A 17,912-nucleotide genomic window follows, 5' to 3' on the forward strand; every position below is an offset into this window, starting at 1 on the left:
GACCAGGGGACATTACTACACGGACTTGACGAAAATAAATGCTTGAGAGGCCTGGAGACGCAAGGCAGTATCTTAGAGTGGTATATTTTGTTTTCGGATCAGGGTTCTAAACTTTCTTGCTAGCTTGGGAGGCAAACTATAGAAAAGGAAGTTGGTTTCCAATGGTCTTCCATGGTGCACAAGGGAATTTTAAATACTTCCCAGGTGGGGGACAACTACAAGGTATTGTCGCGACGGTACCTTGTTCCGACGCGGTTGGCAAAAATTTACCCAGATGCATTGCCTCTGTTTTAGTAGTGGCTGCGGCCAGGAGGGAAGCATGCTCCACATTTGGTGGACTTGCCCAAAATTGAATTGATATTGGACAAGTATATTTAGTATGGTATATTCGATGACTGGATTAAATATTTCTAAAAATGAAGACTGCACTATTTTCCGACCTATCGAGTGAATTTCCTAGAAATTTCAGGACCCTCACCACCTTTATTTTTCTGGCAGCCAAGATCCCCATAGCCTGAGCATGGAAAACCCCTGTGATAAATCTAGCATTGGTGAAAAACAAAATCTCCTGGATTAAACTAAATTAATAACTGGCTATCATCCTTGGCGAACCAACAACACCATTTTGTGTAAAGGTCTGGAATCCCTGGATTGGAGATCTTCAATCCCCTTAGGCAGTAAAGTGGCGGGGGGGGGGGGGGGTGGTGGTCTGGGCTCTGGAGCATGGGGATCTGTGGCAAACCCCCCCCCCCTTTTTTTTTTTTTTTCCATTTTCTTTTACCCTCTCCTATGACTTCTCGTTTTGAACTGAAATTTTTTAGTCAGTATGTTTGAGTGGGCTTCAAGGCTGCCCTAAGCCTAGTCCATGCTTGGAATAGTGGTGTTCTTTGGATTAGCATAGGCAAGTTTGGTTAAAGTACACAACTTTTCTTGCAGGACTTCTCTTTTTTCTTTTCTTCTTCTTTTCTTCTTTTTTTCTCCTGCCTTGGAACCAAATACCAATAATGTTCCTGACTTGCCAAACATGTTGATATTCACATTACAATGCCTACAGTGAACCACGGTAATGGTCTTGATTGTTGCACTGTGCTTGCATGCCACCATTTACCCCCCTCAGGCGAGATGGTTATGTACACCAACTATGATTTGGTATAGTTCTATTGTAACCAGAATGTAGATTTTGTCTATTTCCGCTAAAACATCATTGAGTGATCTGTTTTCATACTATTTAGTACCTCATTGTTTGCCTAAAAACCTGTTCTCTATCGTTCGACAGACGCAGCTCCATCTAGTCAGACTATAGGGTTATGCTGCTCCTATCAGGAGCAGTAATAATGCGGCCTTTGTGGTGCTTATTTGAGGGTGGTGTCTTGTCCTGTGGGGGCCCCTGGTCATGGACCTTACAATGCTTATTATTCTGGGCCTCCTTTTGGGGTCCTGGAGACCGCGTGGGGGGCTGCCATTTTGCTGTGGATCATGAATTTTATATTCCCATTATATGGGCAGCAATTTTCTATAATTCCCCATTGAGAATGCATGAGCAGACATTTTCCTGAGGTCCATAGGCTGGACAGGCATGCGGCATGGTTTGTTAAAATATAGAGGCTGAGTTTTCTCTTCCTCTTCCTGTACAGTTAGTGTCAGTTTCGTTTTTGCACAGATCGTGCTGAAAGTCTCCCCTGTGGTCTGGTAATGTTTTCCTGGGGTTCCCTGTGGGTTTTTCTTCATTCACTCTATTATCTTATAATAACCAGAGATTGTGTGCCCGCACTAATAGCGGTGTTTGGCGGTCTTAAAGAGACACTGCCCAAATATTTTAAGAAGTGTAACATGGAGTCCCAGGATAATAGTTAGCCTGCAGACCCCTGAGAGCGATTGCGGGACCTTCTGGTTCAGTCTCAGCCAGAGATGGCATTTTTTTTTTTTTTTTGCAAAATCTGATGTCTAAGGTAGATTTTGTCATTGCTAGTGCTGCCAGCCGCAAATGCCCTCCGCCCTAACCTCGATCAGCAGGGTCTTCGGACTCTGAGATAAACATGGCCAATGCAGACCACCCTGAGGGGTTGGTGTCATATTCTGACAGTGAAGAGAACCTGTCCTCATCAGCCACCACGCGGGAATGCGTTTGGTGGAAGCTCTAACAGTTTCAGTGCGGTAAACTTTGAATTTGGCTGATGAACCCACAGTGCCGGGTATGCCAGGTGTCTTTTGGCTCCCGCAAATCCCGTAAATCAGGCAAGGTGTTCCCTTGCCCAGAATTGTTTCAGTCTCTTGTGGATGAACAATGGCAGCACATTAAGCACATGTTAGTGGTGTCTAAGCATTTAGCATGCCGCTACCCCTTTGTGGAGGCAATGTCCGTAAGGTGGGGACTGTACCACCAAAAGTGGATCCCCCAGTGTCTAGGTTGAATAAAGCCACTCTGGTACCTGTGGAAGAGTCTCCAACTTTTGCAGACCCCGTGGATAGATGGGTGGAATCCTTGTCCCGCCATTTACACATGGTAGCAGATCACATATTAAAGACTACCTTTGTGAATGTTTTGGTAGCGCAGACTGCTACGGAATAGGTGAAGTTGCTTAAAAGTAACTTGGAAGTGGAATGACTCCCCCATGCGGTGTTGGAACTACTGGACCTGTCGGCTGAAGCCCTGGTGTTCATGTGTGATACGTCCCTGGATTCAGCCCCATTGGTGGCTATGGAATCGGCAGTAGGGGTTGCTATTAAGTGCTTGGTGTGGCTAAAAAGCTGGTCGGCGGACCAGGCTTCTAAAAAGGCCTTGACTGATCTTTCTTAGGGGAGAGGCTGTTTGGATCCTCTGGACGAGTTGATCAAAGGTATCACCGGGGGTAAGAGCACGCATCTTCCTCAATCCCCTAAGGGCAAGGCACTACGTCCTAGGTGGGGGCCTTCTTTTAATGCTTATAAACGTCTTTTTCGTGCCTCCGGGTCGCAAGAAAAAGGTAAATCTTTCAGGTCTTCTGGGGGTTCCAAGAAGCCCTGGTCGAGAAAAGCAAAGACTGGCCAATCTGGACCTGCAGACAAGTCCTCTTCTGCATTAAGGGGTGCGCTCACCTGCTTCTGGGTTGGGGGTGGGGGGCATCTTCGTTTCTTTCTGGAACCCTGGACCTCCTTGATTCAGGACAAATGGGTTCATGAACTGATCCGATCTGTGTACAAGATCGAATTCCGGTCTCACCCGTCGGACAGGTTCTTCCCGTCCAATCCTTGACTATTCCTAGTCTAGGTGAGGCACTCGTTGGGGGCAGTACACAATTTGCTGTCACAAGAAGTGATTGTACCCGTTCCTTTTTAGGAACGTTTTCAAGCGTTTTATTCAAACCTTCACCATGACCAGGAAGGAACCAAATTCCCTGGACTCTTGATTTGGTTAAGCCACAACACAGTCTGCTCTGTTGTGGTGGATTCAGTCTCCAGCACTATGCCGGGGCAAGTCCTTCCTCCCGTTGTTTTGGATGGTGGTGACCACGGACGCCAGCCTTGGATAGTGGTGACCACGGACGCCAGCCTATCGGGCTGGGGTGAGGTGCTGGGGAATCTCTGTGCCTAGGGTACCTGGACGATGGAAGAGTCTAAACTACCGATAAATGTTTTGGAGCTCAGAGCAATAAAGCTTTATCTGAGCCATTGGACGACGCGTCTGCAACATGTTCAGGTTCAATCAGACAACGCCACGGCTGTGGATTACATCAATCACTAGGGGGCACCAAGAGTGTCTTGGAAGCCAAGATTCTGGCATGGGTGGAAAAATTTATTCCAGCCCTCTCTGCTGTACACATTCCAGGTGTGGAGAACTGGCAACCTGATTACCTGAGTTGTCAGGTGTTGGATCAAGGGGAGTGGTCCCTGCCCCCGGAGGGATTTCATCTCCTGTGTGTTCGGTGGGGGACTCCCAAGGTTGATCTGTTTGCCTCTCGCCTCAACAAGAAGGTTCAGAGATCCTCTGGCTGACGCCACAGATGCTCTGGTGGCTCTTTGGGGTTAGTATCAGCTAATTTATGCTTTTACTCCCTTGAAACTCCTGCTGAAGCTTCTGCGCAGGATAGAGGTGGAAGGGATTCATTCAGGTGGCTCCGGACTGGCCTTGCCGGTCTTGGTATGCATACCTAGTAAGGTTGGTCGCCGATGCTCCTTGGAGACTTCCTCTTAGGGAACGCACGCCGTTCCTGAGTGCACACCGCGAGAGAGGAGGTTGCGGCTCCTAAGCCATACGGATACGCTTGATTTTAGCTACCTGTGTGAGTACCTGTCTGATCTTATTAAATATAGGATTCTTGCTAAACGATCCTTCACTATCGGAAGCATTTTTTCCCCATATATGTCCTGGGACTGACCTGGCTATTTCTTCCCCATTGGGATATCGATGTTGTAAGCCACTTAATATTGCTTTGGAGTGTGACTGGGTCTATTGGGATAAGCCAGAAAGGAACAGGGACCAGACCCCTGCTGCATGGGAGCGATCCCTAGTATCGATCTGCGTTTTACCCCTGTAGGGGTATCCAACTCTGGTAAGTGTGGGACCTAAGGAAGGGAGAGCACCTTATCTTTCACCCACCCACCTTATCCCGGGTCACCTCAAAAAAAGAGCACCTTAATTACTTCTGTGGACTTTGCACTTTAAGATTGTACTGGACACTTTTTTGTTAACAAGTTTGGTTTTTTGCACTTCTTCTACTGTTTTTTGCATGTATGTATGTATGTGTGTGTATATATGTATATGTATGTATGTATATATATATATATATATATATATATATATATATATATATATATATATATATATATATATATATATATATATATATATATATATGTGTGTGTATATGTATGTGTGTGTATATGTATATATGTGTGTGTATATGTGTATATGTGTGTGTATATGTGTGTGTATATGTGTATATGTGTGTGTATATGTATATATGTGTGTGTGTATATGTATATATGTGTGTGTGTATATGTATATATGTGTGTGTGTATATGTATATATGTGTATATGTATATATATATATATATATATATATATATATGTATGTGTGTGTATATATGTGTGTATATATATATATATATACTTTTACTTTTGTATCTTACATATTATTTATATATATATATATATATAGTAATATTTTTTTTTTTTTTGGTGGTCTTGCCCACTTTTCGGCACTTTGCACTTTTTTGCACATAAGTGAATATATATGGTTTTATCGTTGTGCTTTTTCAATGCATTGTAGATGATATTTATTCATATTGCACTAGTCACTTTGCTTCACAACGGTGAATTTTTTTTATCCTATTAGATACCAATTACCCACTATCAAACAATCCACTCTATAGATCTGTTATATACCTTCCATCTTCCAGCGCCAATCACTTCTTCCTCCTTACACACACATTTATTACACTAGTTACTTTTTTATTCACTTATAATTTTGTGCTTAGCGCGGTTATTTTTTACACATCATGGATTTCATAAGTACCTAAGGTTTTGGGGGGAAAATACTCAGTGTACCAGATGCACCAAGCTTACATTCTGCAAACCGTTCACAAGGGTTTTTGCAGTTTGACTGACCATACCAACTTCTGCAGCTTTGAATCATGTTGCTCACTGCTCTTGGAGTTTGCACAGTCCTCAGTCCTTTTTTGGCTTTCAGGTGTTCCTGGGTCCTCTCCTCTTAACCACTTGCCGACTGCCTAACGCCGATCTACGTCGGCAGTCAGCCCCTCACAGGCAAAGTGACGTAGGGCTACGTCACTAGCTTGTGAGGGTCTAGGGAGCGAGCGCGCGCCCCCGCGTGGTCACGGACCACCCCCGCGCGTGTGACCGGCGGACCCGATGTCCGCCGGTCACTCGGCGATCGGCGGGGGAGAGGGAGAATGTCAGGCAGCTTGTGTAAACAAGCCACCTGTCATTCTCCTTGCTGTTAGGATACTGATCACTCGGATCTAGTATGTAGATCCGTTGATCAGTGTCCATACAGCTCAAGCCCCAGCCAATCACAGTAGAAAGCACGCCCCTAGGGATACACACAGCCCCTCCCTCCCAAATAAAGTTAACCCCTTCACTACCAGTGTATTTTTACAGTAACAGTGCATATATATAGCACTGATTACTGTAGAAATGTCACTGGTAACCCCAAAAGTGTCAATGTCAGTCAAGGGTCCGATCTGTCCGCCCCAATGTCGCAGTACCGCAAAAAAAATTGCAGATCGCCGCCATTACACGTTTAAAAAAAAACAACAAAAATGACAGAAATCTTTCCCTTTGTTAGTAAACGCGATAACTTTTGCGCAAACCAATCAAAATACGCTTTTTGCGATTTTTTTTTTTTTTTTTTTTTTTTTTTTTTTTTTTTTACCAAACATAGGTAGCATAAAACAAATTGGCCAAAAAAGTAAAAAAAATTTGATTTTTAAATTTTTTTTTGGGGAATTTCATATAAAAAAATGTGAAAAATATTGCTATTTTTGCAAAATTGACGCTTTTTTTTTTTTGTTTATAGCGCGTGATCAAAAAATCGCACAGGTGATCAAATACCACCAAAAGAAAGCTCTGTTTGTGGGAAAAAAAGGACGCCAAATTCGTTTAGGTACAGCGTCGCACGACCGCGCAATTGTCCGTTAAAGTCACGCAGTGCCGAATCGCAAAATACCCCCTGGTCGGAATGGGGGTAAAATCTTCCGGGGCTTAAGTGGTTAAACTCAGGACTTTGACCCAATTTACCCAGTTAATTCTGACTGATCATAGAGGCCACAAGTACGCGCCTTCCAGATTCAATATCCAATTTGCCTGTGACCTCGGAGGCATTGATCTCAGACTGTCTCCACTTTACTGATAAGATTGGCCCTAGAGAGTTGCAGACTACTGCTATTACTACATTGTTGGGCGATTTCAGTGCCTATTGATGCAGTGTGAACCAGTCTGAATCTAGGGTAATTAGCATTTTTGCATCAGCCAGTGCGGTTATTCAGTCTTATCATTTTAAGGCTGCAAAGATTTTTTTTTTTCAACTTTTTTCTTTGTGGAGATTGGAAATATCTTGATTAGCTGTTTAATAACCTTGTATCTAATTAAGGGTTTTGTATAGAGGTTGACTACTCCCACTGTGGTTTCCGGCACTGCCCTGCTTTAAAATGGTGGTATGGGGTTTCCAAAAAAAGTATACTCGCCTAGGTGGATGCAGCATTGATCTGATGCTGCATCTGTTCCCTGCTGCCTATGAACTGAGCAATCAAACACCCCTGATTGCTCAGTTCTCCCCTCAGTCACTGGCTCTCTTCTCCTCTAGCATTCACTTGAGCACCGGGCTGTGGAGAGGTGGGAGCAGCTGGCTCAGTCCCCCACACTGAGGCCAAGCCAGCTGTCATTCCGGGATCTAGGTGGATACCGACTGTAAAGTCAGAATTGATGCAGCCGCTGGACTGCCCATGTGATGTCAGCTGATAGTGGACGAGTCACAAGAGTGCAGAAAGAACTGCACTCATGTGCACTCCTGTGATCCATAGAAGTAGGGCCAAAAAAGCTTTAGCAATACTACTTTAACATGGAGCGCACTATTCTGATAGAGGATGTGCCTCTCATGAATGACCAAACCAATAAGCAGTTGGAAGCCCTCTCTAGAATTCAGAGCTCTGGTGGGTACTACTCTTCCTTTGATCCTATCTGATACCTTTCTGTTTCAAACAATGTCAGACTGCTCACAACCCTTAAGAGATCTAACAGTTGCTGCTGTTGTTCCTCACTTAAAATGTTAGCTGTGACCATTGACTAGAAACCTCCTATCTCCTCTCTCAAGGTTCTTATGCCATTATATGTAGGGCACTTTGGCTAAAGCGCTGGACTGTGGAACCCCTGTGGAGAAAGTCTTTTTTTTTTTTATAATTGTACATTACATCACAGGGCATGGAGGACTTCATATTCATGACTACTTGGGTTTTGCTGCTGCCTTCAGGTAATTAGACATTGACAAAAGGGCAGGAATTCCTGCCTAGACATAAACCTTTCATAGCTCAGCTAAGCCTCAGTCTTAGCTAGTGCCTTTTAGGTAATGGCTGTGCCTACAGATGTGCTTAAAAGATGGAAGGGCAAGGATTCCATTTTCCTGGCCTGTTCGAACACCTTTGCTCAGAGTGGGGGCATCATCCAGCTTGGTCACTATAATCTGATATCCATGCAATGGGAGAAAGTCCAGGACAAGGGATGGGAAGAGGGAGCAAGCCAAAGAAAGATGAAGTGAAAGGGGTTAAATTGGATTCTCTATGGACCCATGGTTAGTGAAGATGCTTATAATATATATCTAGTCCAGTAGTATCTGGTGAGTAGCCTTATTGTATAATTCCATGTGTGGGAATCCTGCTCCTCCCTAAATGTTTTGGTTTAGTGAAGTACTCATAGTGCAGCTGTGGGGAAGAGTTGGTTCATATGCATCAAAGGAGAAGGTAAAATATCCATTTTGTAGAAAGCCATTCTGTCTTCCCATCTTTTAGAAGATTCCCACGCCACTGGGTATCCAGTCAGTGCAGAAAATTGGTCTTCAAAGGAGTCTCTTCTCCCACTGCATATCCTGGAACTTTGGGAAATAAGTCTATACAGTGTTTTATCCTACTGGAGGGCCATCCAATTCAGTTTTAGTGGGACAATGCCTAGGTGGTGTACATAAATCAAATAGAATATCTACGCCTATCCCTGATGCAGCAAAAGACAGGGGCGTAATACAATAGGGAACCATGTGCCACGTCCTGAATGTCAGAATTACAAAAAGGGGGAAGAATAAATGGACTTTGAAGGCACCATAATAAAAAAACAACGCTTTATTTTAGATAAGTATTAAAACCACAAAAGTATGTGTCGACCGATCAACATGGGCGAAGACCATTGATCAGAGGATACAAATGATAGGTGAATGGGGAGGACCTCACCACCTAGGACATACAATACAACAAACAATACAAGATTGCATTTGAATAATATACAAGGGAAAAAAAAGGGCGCTATACTTTTTAGATAAGTATTAAAACCACATACTTTTGTGGTTTTAATACTTATCTAAAATAAAGCGTTGTTTTTTTATTATGGTGCCGTCAAAGTCCATTTATTCTTCCCCCTTTTTGTAACGGTGTATATAAATCATCAAAGAGGAATCCAAGGTCTTGCTGCAGCAAAAATTGCTTCCTATCAAGGGCAAAAATTTTTCAGCCTTGTCTGTATATGATCCAGGCATAGACAGTTGCCAGGCAGCCATCCTACGCTAGCAGTGCTGGGACCTGGGGTAGTGCTTCCTTACCCAGAGGTGTTCCAGGACCTATCACAGGTGGTGGATGCTGAATGTGGACCTCCTGGCTTCCAGGTTCAGCAACAAACTGCACCAGTTTGTCTCCAAATACAGGGATCCTTTAGTGGAAAAAGTGGGTGCTCTGGTTGCAATATGGCCTGGCAGATGCTCTGTGGGCTTTACTGGGTTGCCCGGATTTTCTGTACCAAGAACCCGTTTTTCATCCTGCTTGTCTCCTGCTTTAATGGCAAGGATGGTTTTTACAGTCCAGGTTTAGCGAAACGGGTGTCACTCTGATATTCCTACAGTGCTAAAAGCTAGGAGGTCTACTTTCCACAAGGTCTATCATTGGACATGGAATTTGAATCTGAATTTGGTGTGCTGTATTTGGAAACTGTTTTTTGAACCTTCTTACAGGTTTGTGTTTCTTGTAGCCCTCACCTCTGTGAGGCAAGGGGGGGGGGGGCACTTGTTAGCATTTGCTGTGTTGCCAATCCCTCGGTTGGACTGCTTTTTGATGTCCTGAAATTTCGACTACCGTGTCCCTCAATTTGAGAGAGAAAATTAATATTTGCACTCACCATTAATTCCTTGAGGGACACAGGTCCCATCCCTCTGTTTGATTATGCACTCCGTACTGCTTTGCTAGAAACCTGAGCGAGGGATTCTGGTCTGGTCAACAATTTGTGTTCAATTTAAGTTTGAGAACGCTTCCATACATAGTTGCAATATATACATACCGCAGAAAAAAAAGCAATGAATAACGTACTATAGTATGAAAGCATACATAGTATGTAACATAGACACTCCACGTGAACCATTTATACAGGTTTGATATGAACAAATATTACTAATAAAGAAAATAGACCAGTACAGTGCATATACATAACTATGGATAGCGTAGTCCAAAATACACTCACCGGTATATGTAACAGGGCACAGGGAAAGAAGAATTAAAAAAAAAAAGTAAATCTATAAATGGCATACAAGGGAAAATAGGGGGGAAAGAAAACAATAGGGGAAAAAAATAAAGTGAGTTAAAGTAACCAGTGGTGGACAACCAGATAATGCCTCACATAGCTCAACTTTATGCCAAATTCAATTCCTACAACTATCCTTGCTATAATTTGCATTTCAGATGACTCCCTGAACTATTTCCAGGAGAGCCATGCTTGGTAGAATTGTTCATATGCATCCAATTCATGTGCCAAAAGAGATGCCATCCTCTCAATATGGTCCATCTCTATCACCCAATCAGAGAAGGGGGCGTGTGTGTGTGGTCAACAATTTGAGCTTTGTGCAAGACTGCTGCCTTTGAGAGGGCTTAACACTGACAAAGATGTACTCTGTCCCTGAACAGACTCAGAGAAAGGGATTTTGAGTGTTTTTATACCTGCACTTATCATGCAAATATTTACCAGTGGCAAATCTGGCACCTGTGGACAATACAGTTCTTCGACGGACACAGCACTCCATAAATCATAACTTCTGGGTTATATTGCCTCCTCCAGAAGTATGACTAGGCAGAGCAAAAACACCTGGCTACGTCCATGGGCTGCTCTCAGCTTGGTATATAACCCCCCCCCCCCCCCCTCTGTTCTAGGTAATCAGTTTTAATCTGTCTAGTCAGGAGTAAGAACCTAGGATCCCGGCTGGGATCTCTGGTCCTAGCAATTCTCCTTCCTTACATCTTTTTTTGTTTTATCTCAGGACATTTACAATCAACTGCCGGGCTGGGCGACTGGCTGGATAATCTAGATCCAGTGGTCCCGTTCAACCACATCCCCCCCCCCCCCCCCCCCCCCCCGGCCCAGCAAGCAAGCATGTGTGTAGACCGCAGCTACGCTCTAGGTCGGCCACGACAGAGGCTGGCCCGCGAGTTAAACATCTCGCAGCGTCGCATACGACCGGGCTTGGGTCTGGTTCCAGCGCGTCATGGAAGGGTAAGGAAAGTTCCCCCCTCTCCCCTTTTGGCAGGTTTTTCTTATGGCGGTCTTCCTTTCCTTATGGAGCCTTAGGGTCACATCTCCCCCCACTGACCCGCCCTCATGGATGTGGCAGGTCCTTCAAAACCCCAGCTTCCCATGGTTGCACTGACGGTGGTCCTGCAGTCCTTAGTGTCCCGGGTGTAAGTGCCATGTGGGCAATGGCCCAGGAGGAAGTGTCCCCCGCCTTTCCCTGTGCAGTCTGTTTCATCTGATTTTGAGCCTGATGCCGCCGAGGACGCGGCCTTTCCAGGGGGACTTATTATCACACTCCCAGATCCATCCAATAGTGAGGATAATTCCTCCATGGTCACAGCAGTGAATTAAAAAGTGCTGGTAGATTCACTTATCACTGCAGTGTGTGAGACTTTAAAAATGGAGGATGTGGCTGATGTAGCCACGGACATGTGGCGGTGTCGTTTGTTACGCAAAAGTCACCTCACACTCCAAAGGGGTTTCCTTATGTGCCTTATTGTGACAGGTTTTCTTGTAAGGAATAGGAACAACCAAAATTATCCTTTCTGGTTCCCAAATGTTTTGCTGTATGTTACTCTTTTGAAGGAGTCCCTTTTAAAAAAACTGGACTAGTCCCCCAGTGGTGGACCCTCCTTTTTCCAGGTTGAACAAAGCTACCATGATCCCAGTAGAGGATACCCTGTGCTTTAAGGACCTGTCTGACAGGAAAGCGGAGGCTATGGCACGCAGCATGTTTACTATGGCTGATTGGACATTTCAGCCAGTCTTTGCCTCAGCCCTGGTGTCTCAGACCCTAACTGAATGGGCCAAGCTTTTGTGCCAAGGCCTGGGGGTGAACAGGTACCCGCTGCTTATGTTGATTTAGCAGACAAGTTGGTCCATGGGCTGCAGTTTGGATAGAGCTCCTGTGCGGTTCAAACTTTTTCAGCGGTGGTGATTAGGTGCGTGCTGTGGCTTAAGACGCAGACAAGACCCCATTCAGCATGAAAGTCTGCCCTCACCCATTATTGGGGTGGGAGGACATCTTTGCTGGTTTCCAGCCTGGTGGCCCTCCATTAGCGTCAAGAGGATCCACAAAATTATTTTTGGGGTATGCAGAAAGGGGGACAAAGCTTGTCCTTTTTCAGGTTTTTAGGTCCCGATTCACTTTGTGCAGATTTAATTCCTGCAAAGATTCAGGTGATGTCCGAACTACTGAAGGTCCCCCTTATTCCTGTCCAGGGAATTGATTTACCTAGGTCTGATGATTCTAATTCTGACCAGGGTGGTATTTCCTCTGGATGAACTTCAGGAACCACATGCTGTGATTCACCTGCTGCTGTCACACAGTTCTCTCTCCCATTTTGAATACAGGTTCTGAGTCTGGTGGTATCCACCTTCAAGACAGTTCTGTTTGTACAGTCCTGCAACGCAGGTTCGGCTCCACAGGAGGATACCAAGGTTCATGGCTAGATCATGGGTTTCTCTGGCAGAGGCCGCAGGCGTCCCAGGGGCCACGGTAAGGCCAGCATCATCCTCGGCTCAGGCTTCTTACACAATTCCTGTGAGGAATCAAGAGCGATGATCTTCCAATCAGTCTGGTGGCCAATAGCGTTCTTGGGGGCTTCCTCTGAGAAGACCAGTTGTCCCAAGGGCTGATCTACCATCCTGCTTTACAGTTGCTGGTTTTAATGGCTTCGCTATTGAAAGCCAGGTACTGAGGGAAAGAGGTCTGTCTGCATCAGTGATTCCTACTATGGTGAAGGCAAGGAAGTCTTCTTCCAGCAAGATATACCATTGTACGTGGAAAGTGTACGTTTCTTGGTGTGAGTCAATTGGCGATCATCCTCGATCCTTTTCTGTGGCTCGGATCTTAACCTTTCCTCAACAGGGCGTTGATCAGAAGTTGGCCTTAAGTACCATCAAGTGCCAGGTGTCTGCCCTGGCAATCTTCTTTCAGCGACCCCTAGCCACTTACTCTTTAGTTCGTACCTTCATTAGGGTGGTTCGACATGCGGCTCCACCTGTACGGTCTCTTTTGCCGCCATGGGATTTAAATTTAGTACTTTCGGTTCTTCAGAAACCTCAATTTGAGAATATTCGGGAGATTCCCTTGTCTGTAATCACAGAAGGTGACATCCACAGGGTATAGGAATTGGTGGCATTATCCTTCTCACAGTCCCCATTTGGTGGTCCATAGGGATAAAGTGGATCTTCGTCCCTGTCCATTCCTGCCCAAAGTTTTCTGACTTCATTTGAATGAGGGCATTGTGTTGCCTGCCTTGTGTCCCAAGCCGGCTCATTCCAAGGAATTTGCTTTGCATATCTTGGATGTGGTTCGTACGATTTGGGTGCGAAAGTCCTTTCGCATGTCTGACTCGCTTTTTGTGGTTACGGACGGACCAAGAAAATGGCTGTCAGCTTCTTCAGTTACCATCTCCAGATATATTAGACGATGACTAAGGCCTATTCCATTAAAGGTTAGGTTCCACCTTTGCCTGCATTCTACTCGGGCACTGAGTGCTTTTTGGGCCTTCCATCAGGAGTCAATATTGCAAGTTTGCAAGGCCGCCACTTTGTCTTCGGTGCATACCTGCATACCTTCACAAAATTCTATAAGCTAGATAACTTTGTTATGGATGCTTCTTTTGGCCGCAAAGTTTTGCAGGCTGCTGTTTTAAGAGGGGCTGTTTTTCTCTTGAGGGGTGTTTTTTCTTTAAACTTTAATTTTTTTTCACATGGTGCTCCGGTTAAGGTTCATGTGTCCTGTTAAAGGGCTATGTTTAGCCTTGGGTTATTTTCCCCACCCTTCATTTTCCTTTTGCCACTGCTTTTGGTAGTCCCACTAGTTATATTTATGGAGCGCAGTGTCCGTTGATTGAAAGAGAAAATGGGATTTTTGTACTTACTGTAAAATCCATTTCTCTGAGTTAATCGACGAACACAGCACCCACTCCTATGGAGTTCTGGTACTTCTAATACTGCTTGCTACTAAACTGATTTCCTAGAGCAGAGGGGGGGGGTTATATACCAAGCTGAGGATGGCCCATGGGCATAGCCAGATGTTTTTGTTCTGCCTAGTCCTACTCTTGGAGGAGGCAATATAACCTAGTAGTTATGATTTTATGGAGCGCTGTGTCCGTTGATTAACTCAGAGAAATGGATTTTACGGCAAGTACAAAAATCCCTTTTTTGTTTGTTTTTTTTGTTTTTTTTGCATATCCCCTTCATAAAAAAAGTCTCAATGCAGCATGTGGGTATGGTTGCATTCCAAACAGTGATGGAGGCTAAAAGGTGTATAGTTTCAAAAAAAAAAAAAAACTTGATCCTACTTCCCCTATACTTAGTGCACATATGCAACAAAACTCCAGAAGGGCTTCGCTTGCTACGGTCAATGCTGGTGTTTTAAAACCCGTTTTAATAGAAAAAAAAGGGACTGCCACATCCCACCTTGCTAGTTGTCTGGTTAACCTGCTGGCTCTGACACTGTTTAGGATAATCCTTGTCTGCATGTTTGTTCTTGGTCTGTGCCTTAGTCTTGAAGTCTGAGGATATAATATGACAGCTTGACAAGACCACGATCATTAATCGGTAACGATGGCCACCCTGTTTCTCTCATAACAGGGCTGCTTTAATACTACGTAGGATGGTAGGGTGTTGCATAGTTATAGATTGAGACTTGGTTATTTTAAGAATTATTTATATTTCCTTTTGCAATTGCATTTCAGATTTGTTTTTCTCTTTTAGATAAGAAACAACAAGAAAACCGCAATTTTAGTTAAAGAGATCAACCCGAAAAAGAAACTTTTCCTTGTGTACAGACCCAATACTGGAAAGCAGCTGAAACTAGAAACCTTATCAGACTTGAAAAAGAAATACAAGAAGGTAACAATGTGCTTGAGTGTTTTTCTTTCGTTATCAAATATTTCAATACTTTTCATGTATTTTTAAAATGTTTGATAAACACACCAATTGGGGAAAAAATGTGTGCTGTGACATATTAAAAGTTAGAACTGTTATCTTAAATGTACAGTACAGGTAACAGGCAGAGTATATGGATTATAGCTGGTGAACTTTCAGGTGATTGGATACTGGCAAAGCTAAAGGAGGCTTACCCCTTGGGCGCCTCCTCTATAATCCCTACCCCACTGCTTGAGTCTTAATTTTTTCGCTAGTGTCTGATGGTAATTGGGTGTTTTTCTCCTGCGCCTTAACTGGTTTCATTTATCTTATTTTATGTTCCTGCAATCAAACCCTCGCTGTCTTCTAATACCAGCATAGTAGCAGTGTATCCAGATCAGCACAACCTTGGAGTCGTACCCAAACTCTACACTGTGGGGACAGCCTGTAGTGTTGCTGTGGGCACTGGGTCCAGCATAAGCACTCTCCTTGGCACTTAGTGCGTCATGGTGTTATCCGCAGGGTGTTATGCACGTACATGACCATAGTCCTTCGCTATGGAACCCAGTCCTTTAAAACACCAAAAGAAAAAGGGTGATGGAAGGTATCTCCAGCTCAGTTCTGTCCCTGTGTGCTGTGTGATGGGGTTTCTCTTCCCTCCAATCAGCTCTCAGAGCTCTCCTCACCAAGCTCTACAAAGTGTAATTTCAGCTTCAACCAAACAATAAAGTGTGTTATCCTTGTGCTAGGTATTATTTTGTCACATAAGAGACACAATAAAAGTGCATTAAGCATATGAACTCATCCTAAATTGACATAACTGTGCAAATAAAGTCCATATAAAATTAGCAAATCGTGTGGGGGTGTTGATTTTCTAAACTTCAATAGTCCCACTTTATTTGCTGTGACAGAATGACGTATACCACCAAAGAGTGCTCCCAAAAGGATCAAATAAGCCAAAATAGACTACATGGAGGAAGTTAAAGTACTGACGAAAATCAACATAGTGTTGTACGTATTTCACCAAACTTTTAATAAAATGATAAAATCACACTTACAATATTGAAAGGATTACACAGCATCTGTTACAAACAACCAGCAGGTCCAAGCGGTCAGGTTGTCTTGTGGAATAATGTCATGTGAGGCCCCTCGTAAAATGGACATTGCTCTGTAACTAGCGCCATTTTGCTATATGAGGCTCACGCTAACAGACTTTTATATAGAGCCCAAAAAGGGTTCACAAGGCTTGGGACACCTGTGTGTGTGGTTGGTCCAGTCTTAATTTGTGGACGTTTTAGGCCTAAATACAACTAAAGGTCCAGTTTTTTAGCTTCTTCGACTTCTATCTAGTCTTTTTCAAAGGCCTCTTGGCTTCGCTTTCCTTTGTAAGAACCTTTCTTCAAGATGTACCTTATATTAAATCCCCCATGCTTCATTGAGATCCCAGCTTGATTACCTTTGCCCTGCAGAAACCACCCTTTTAAACCTCTCATGCACAGTAGCCTTTTCGTCGCTATTCCATCTGCCAGATGGGTTTCTGAACTGGCAGCCCTTTCCTATAAAGAGCTTTTCCTCTTACTTTACAATGACAAGGTTGGCTTATGTCCAAGACCATCCTTTCTCCCGCACATCCTGGTATTCCACCTCATTGAGGACATTGTCCTCCACATCTATCCCCTGCTCCTAAGCATGCAAAGAAAATCTTTTTACATTGTCTGGCAATAGATTGCGCTTTAGAGTGTAAATACCTCAAGGCTACTGCTTCATTCAGACGGATGGATTTGTGGTTTCTCCTGTTCTTGGACCTCTCAAAGGGGCACTCTGCTACAAACTTTACCTTTTGTACGATGGATATGAAATCTGATTGCAAGAGCCTGCATTTTCAAATCGAAATCTTAAAGCGATTTTTACGTTTCCATTACACCAGGTTCGTTGGCGTTTCCTGGTATTTTTGGCACCAAGCTTTTGTACTCTAGTTGTGCAAGACCGCCACTTGGTCTTCTGTTTTACACTTTTTCAAAAGTTTACCAGATGCACAGCCAATCTTCTGCTAAAACAGTTTTTGACCGCATGGTTTAGCAGCAGGTCAGAAGTCTTCTGACCCTATTTGTTGTACCTACTAGCACAGTTCTGTTTGCCTCATTGTTGCGCACTCCTTTTCATTTGCTTGGGAGGATCCCAGGGTGTAAGAATGCTGTACTGTGAGTTTAGGATGAGGAATATTGACTTGCCTGTAACTTCATATCTTGGCGTACAGTACAGGCCATCCTTTTCTTCCATTCGTTAGGTTATGCTCCATTGCCTACTACAAAACTGGATTTGTGGAGCGGAGTAGTGCTATAAGGGGGAGGTGCCCAGGGGGTGTGTCCTCCAAAGCTTTTCAGTTTCCAGTCACCTTGCCTATAACCCATGGTGTATGTATAGTTTGCCTGTGCACTGTACTTCAACATATGGAATTTACAGGTAAGTCACTTTAAGTTGATCATAAAGGGTTACAGCATGACTTGCTGTTTGATTTTTTTTTTTTTTTCTCAAAGATTAAAGGAAACCTGTACTAAGAAATATGGTGCCTGACATTATTTACCTTTCCTGACAACTGTAACTCATGCTGGTTCATTGGCTTCAACACTTTACTTGACATTGACTGTCCTGAAACAAATATGCAGACACGTTCTAACTTTGCTCATGCTTGTTCTAGATGGGGATGCACCGACCTGATATTAGGATTGGATATCGGCGCCAATACTGCCACAATAGCTGGATCGTGGGATTGGTAAAATTAACC

The 17,912-nt window shown here is 43.9% G+C and overlaps 1 protein-coding gene across 1 annotated transcript in view; it reads left to right on the top strand.

The window, feature by feature from the left end:
- Window positions 1-17,912, top strand: part of SBNO1 (strawberry notch homolog 1) — a 189,397-nt gene that overhangs the window by 127,349 nt on the left and 44,136 nt on the right. The window contains exon 29 of the mRNA XM_082243098.1: window positions 14,975-15,112. Within this exon, the coding sequence (XP_082099224.1) occupies window positions 14,975-15,112 (138 nt within the window). The remainder of the gene's footprint in view (window positions 1-14,974; window positions 15,113-17,912) is intronic.

The sequence above is a fragment of the Pelophylax lessonae genome, assembly GCF_965119305.1.
Source record: "Pelophylax lessonae genome assembly, chromosome: 1".
Taxonomy (NCBI): domain Eukaryota; kingdom Metazoa; phylum Chordata; class Amphibia; order Anura; family Ranidae; genus Pelophylax; species Pelophylax lessonae.